The sequence below is a fragment of the Camarhynchus parvulus genome, unplaced genomic scaffold (assembly GCF_901933205.1).
Source record: "Camarhynchus parvulus unplaced genomic scaffold, STF_HiC, whole genome shotgun sequence".
Taxonomy (NCBI): domain Eukaryota; kingdom Metazoa; phylum Chordata; class Aves; order Passeriformes; family Thraupidae; genus Camarhynchus; species Camarhynchus parvulus.
In genome coordinates this window covers 1,704-7,199 of record NW_022148709.1, presented here as the reverse complement: position 1 = coordinate 7,199, position 5,496 = coordinate 1,704, and the positions used below count along the sequence as shown (strand labels likewise).

The 5,496-nt window shown below is 47.2% G+C and overlaps 1 protein-coding gene across 1 annotated transcript; it reads left to right on the top strand.

Moving 5' to 3' along the window:
• Positions 1 to 2,894: 2,894 nt before the first annotated feature.
• LOC115917052 (metallo-beta-lactamase domain-containing protein 1-like) lies at positions 2,895 to 3,969 on the top strand (the record flags this gene model as incomplete). Its single annotated transcript, XM_030970787.1, has 2 exons — positions 2,895 to 3,262; positions 3,885 to 3,969. Coding segments are annotated over 2 exons (453 nt in total), but the record flags the coding sequence as incomplete, so codon positions are not given.
• Positions 3,970 to 5,496: the final 1,527 nt, after the last annotated feature.

The window sequence follows — 5,496 nt, the reverse complement described above, 5'->3', positions numbered from 1 at the left end:
CCCAAATCCCCATTTAATCCCCCCCAAATCCCACTTTAAACCACCCAAATCCCCCTGATCCCCTCCAAACCACCTCAAATCCCCGTTAAACACCCCAAATCCCCTTAAATCACCCCAACCCCCCTCAAATCCCCCCAAATCCCACTTTAAACCACCCAAATCCCACTTTAAACCACCCAAATCCCACTTTCAACCACCCAAATCCCCATTTAATCACCCAAATTGCCCTCCAAACCCCCTCAAATCCCCGTTAAACACCCCAAATCCCCCTGATCCCCTCCAAACCCCCTCAAATCCCCTTTAAACCACCCCCAACCTCCTCAAAGCCCCCCAGATCCCCCTTTAAATCCACTTTAATGTCCCCAAATATTTTTAAACCACCCCAACCTCCTCAAATCCCCCCAAATCTCCATTAATTCACCCCAAAACCCCCTTATATCACCTCCAATCCTCCTAAATCCCCTTTAAACCACCCCAAATCCCCCTTAAATCCCCTTTAAACCCCCCAGACGCCATTAAATCACCCGAAACCCCCTTATATCACCTCAAATCCTCCTAAACCCCCTCCAAACCCCCTCAAATCCCTGTTAAACATCCCAAATCCCCTTTAAATCCACTTTAATGTCCCCAAACCCCCTTAAATCACCCCAAATCCCCTCAAATCCCCCCAAATCCCACTTTAAACCACCCAAATCCCACTTGAAACCACCCAAATCCCGCTTAAATTCCTTAAATCCCCCCAAATCCCCCCAAATCCCCCCAAATCCCCTTTAAACCACCCCAAAGCCCCTTAAATCCCCCAAATCCCTTTTGATTCCCCCAAATCCCCCTCTAAATCCCCTTTAAACCCCCCAGACCCCCTTTAAATCCACTTTAATGTCCCCAAATCCCCTTTAAACCCCCCAAATTCTCCTTAAATCACCCCAAATCCCCTTTAAAACCCCCAGACCCCCTTAAATCCCCCCAAAATCCCCCCAGATCCCCTCCAAACCTCCTCAATTCCCCTCCAAACCCCCCCAAATCCCTGTTAAACCCCCCAAATCCACTTTAATGTCCCCAAACCCCCTTTAAACCACCCCAAACTCCCTTAAATCACCCCAAACCCCCTTAAATACCCCCAAATCCCTTTTGATTCCCCCAAATCCCCCTCTGAATCCCCTTTAAACCCCCCAAATCCCCTTAAATCCCCCCAAACCCCCTTAAATCCCCCCAGATCCCCTCCAAACCCTCTCAAATCCCTATTAACCCCCCCAAATCCCCATATAAACACCCCAACCTCCTCAAATCCCCCCAATTCCCCATTAATTCCCCCCAAGCCCCCTTATATCACCTCAAATCCTCCTAAATCCCCTTTAAACCACCCCAAATCCCCTTTAAATCCACTTTAATGTCCCCAAACCCCCTTAAATCACCCCAAATCCTCCTTAAATCCTCCCAAATCCCCTTAAATCCCCATTAAGCCCCCCAATCCCCTTTAAATTCTCCCAAATCCCTTTAAATCACCCCAAATCCCCCTCAAATCCCCGATAACACCCAAAATCCCCCACATCCCCTCCAAACCTCCTCAAATCCCTGTTAAACACCCCAAATCCTCCTTACGGTGCGGGACGAACGATTTGGGGATAAATACAGGATACAAAACTCATCACGAAATATTAAAAAATATAAAAACCGTGAGGGGGTACGGTGTGGGATGAACGATTTGGGGATAAATACGGGGATACGAAACTTATCACAAAATATTAAAAAGAATAAAAACCGTGATGGGGTATGGTCCGGGACGAACGATTTGGGGATAAATACGGGGATACAAAACTTACTACGAAATTTCACAAAGTATAAAAACCATGACGGGGTACGGTCTGGGATGAACGATTTGGGGATAAATACGGGGATACGAAACTCATCGCGAAATATTAAAAAATATAAAACCGTGACGGGGTACGGTGTGGGACGAACGATTTGGGGATAAATGCAGGGATACAAAACTCATCACGAAATATTAAAAAGCATAAAAACCGTGACGGGGTACGGTCTGGGATGAACGATTTGGGGATAAATACGGGGACACGAAACTTATCACAAAATATTAAAAAGAATAAAAACCGTGAGGGGGTACGGTGTGGGATGAACGATTTGAAACGGGGGGATAAATAGGGATAGAATTATTATAATATAAAAGAATAAAACCATACGGGTGCCGTGTGGGATGAACGATTTGGGGATAAATACGGGGATATGAAACTTATCACAAAATATTAAAAAGAATAAAAACCATGACGGGGTATGGTGTGGGACGAACGATTTGGGGATAAATACGGGGATATAAAACTTATCACAAAATATAATAAAGTATAAAAACCGTGACGGGGTACGGTGTGGGACGAACGATTTGGGGATAAATACGGGGATATAAAACTTATCACAAAATATAATAAAGTATAAAACCCGTGACGGGGTACGGTGTGGGATGAACGATTTGGGGATAAATACGGGGATATGAAACTTATCACGAAATATTAAAAAGTATAAAGACTGTGATGGGGTATGGTCTGGGACGAACGATTTGGGGATAAATACGGGGATAGGAAACTTATTACAAAATATTAAAAATATAAAAACCGTGACGGGGTACGGTGTGGGACGAACGATTTGGGGATAAATACGGGGATATGAAACTTATCACAAAATATTAAAAAATATAAAAACCGTGACGGGGTGCGGTGTGGGACGAACGATTTGGGGATAAATACAGAGATATGAAACTTATCACGAAATATTAAAAAGTATAAAAACCGTGACGGGGTGCGGTGTGGGACGAACGATTTGGGGATAAATACAGGATACAAAACTCATCACGAAATATTAAAAAGTCTAAAAATGCTTTCTGCCAGGTGGGCTTCGACCTGAGCCGCGGCGAGGGGCTGTACCTGCCGCACGGGCTGGCGCGGGGCGCGCCCCTGGAGCTGCACCCGGGGCACCTGCGCGTGGTCGCCACGCCCGGCCACACGAGGGCGCACGTGAGCCTGGTGGCAACGGGGACGGCGGCGGGGACGGTGGCGGTGGCGGGAGACGCGTTCGAGCACGGCGAGGATGAGGAGGAGTGGGAGGCGCTGAGCGAGGAGCCGGAGGCGCAGAGGAAGAGCAGGGAGGGGTTGGCGGGAGTGGCGGACGTGATCGTGCCGGGGCACGGGGAGCCCTTCAGGGTGGTCAGGGAGTGGGGGCGGAGGCAGCAGCAGGAGGAGGAGGAGGAGGAAGGCAGGTGGAGGTGTGCGGGGGGTGAGGAGGAGGAGGAGGAGGAGATGAAGAAGGAGGAGAAGAAGGGGAAGGAGAAGATGAAGGAGAAGAAGGAGGAGATGAAGAAGGAGGAGGAGGAGGAGGAGGAGGAAGGCAGGTGGAGGTGTGGGGGGGGTGAGGGAGGAGGAGGAGGTGAAGAAGGAGGAGAAGAAGGGGAAGGAGGAGATGGAGGAGGAGGAGGAGGAGATGAAGGAGAAGAAGGAGGAGATGAAGAAGGAGGAGGAGGAGGAGGAAGGCAGGTGGAGGTGTGGGGGGAGTGAGGAGGAGGGGAAGAAGGAGGAGGAGATGAAGAAGAAGGAGAAGGAGGAGGAGGAGATGAAGAAGAAGAAGGAGATGAAGAAGAAGGAGGAGATGAAGGAGGAAAAGGAGGACGAGGAGGAGGAGATGAAGAAGGAGGAGGAGGAAGAGGAGGAGATGGAAAAGAAAGAGAAGAAGGAGAAAAGTGGTCCCTGGAGATGTGGGGACAATGAGAAGGAGGAGGAGGAGGAGATGAGGAAGAAGGAGAAGGAAGAGGAGGAGGAGGAAGGCAGACGGAGATGTGGGGACAATGAGGAAGAGGAGGAGGAAGGTGTCACCTCTGGACACAGCGACAGTGGCCAGGACAAGCAGAAGAAGGACAAGGAGGAGGAGGAAGATGAAGGTGCCAACTGCTGTAAAGCACGACTGTCGTAAAACTTTTTAATGTGGGATGCTTTGTTTTTGGGGAAAAATACCGAGTTTTAGGAAAAAACCCCGAATTTTGGGTGAAAAATCCCAGATTTTAGGGGTTTATTTGGTTAAAGTAAACGGGAGGTCATGGGTTCGAATCCCGCCAGTGCCTTTTACCGAGGCACCCCCTTTTTGGGGGGACACCCGAATTTTTGGGGGTTCATCACATTTTTTGGGGTGTAGAGAACACACAAACACAATTTAGATAAGTACAAACCCTTTTTTTTTTTGTGGAGAAAGCTCCAATTTTTGAGCAAAAATCCCAAATTTCTTTAGGCAGTTCCGGAGCTTTGGGAGGGGCGGGGAGCGCGGGGATTTCGGGGATTTTTTGGGGAGGTTTTGAGGGATTTTTTTGGGGAGGTTTTGAGGGATTTTTGGGAGGTTCAGGCGATGATCAGGGGGGTTTCGGGGGGCACCCCACAAGCCACTTTGTGCCTCTCGAAGAGCTCCTGCAGCCGCTGCACGTAGAGCTCGTGGTAGTGGGCGACCAACTCGGGCGAGGGGCGAGGAACCCGCGGCACCTCCAGGGGGGTCCCGACTGCCGGGGGAAAAAAAGGGGGCGAACACCCCAAAAATAACCCCAAAATAATTGCAAAATAATCCCCAAAATAATCCCAAAAGTAACCCCAAAATCATCCCAAAAAAAAACCAAAAATAACCCCAAAAATAACCCCAAAATAACCACAAAATAATCCCCAAAATAACCCCAAAGTAATCCCAAAAATAGCCCCAAAGTAACCCCAAAAATAATCCCAAAATAATTGCAAAATAATCCCCAAAATAATCCCAAAAGTAACCCCAAAATCATCCCCAAAATAACCCCAAAAATAACCCCAAAAATAATCCCAAATAACCCCCAAAATAACCCAAAAATAGTCCCCAAAAATAACCCCAAAATGATCCCCAAAATTATCCCAAAATAATCTCAATTTAACCCCAAAATTATCCCAAAATAACCCAAAAATAATCCCCAAGGTAACTCCAAAAATAACCCCAAAGTAATCCCCAAAACAACCCCAAAAATAATCCCAAAATAACCCCAGAATTATCCCAGAATAACCCCAAAATAATCCCCAAAATAACCCTAAAATTAGCCCCAAAATCATCCCCAAAATAACCCCCAAAATAATCCCAAAATAGCCCCAAAAATAACCCCAAAATAATCCCAAAATAATCCCAAATAGACCCAAAATAATCCTCAAAATAATCCCAAAAGTAACTCCAAAATAATCCCCAAAATAGACCCAAAATAATCTCAATAATAACTCCAAAATAATCCCAAAAATAACCCCAAACCCCCACAAATCACCCCAAATCTTCCCAAAATCTACCCAAATCCACCCCAAAATCCCCCTAAACCCCCCCAAAATTCCCCCCAAAACCCAAAATTGCCCCAAACCTCCCAATTGCCCCCCCAAAAATCCTTTAAAATCCCCCTAAAACCCCCTAAAAACCCCCCAAAACCCCAAATCCCCCCTAAACTCCCCAAAA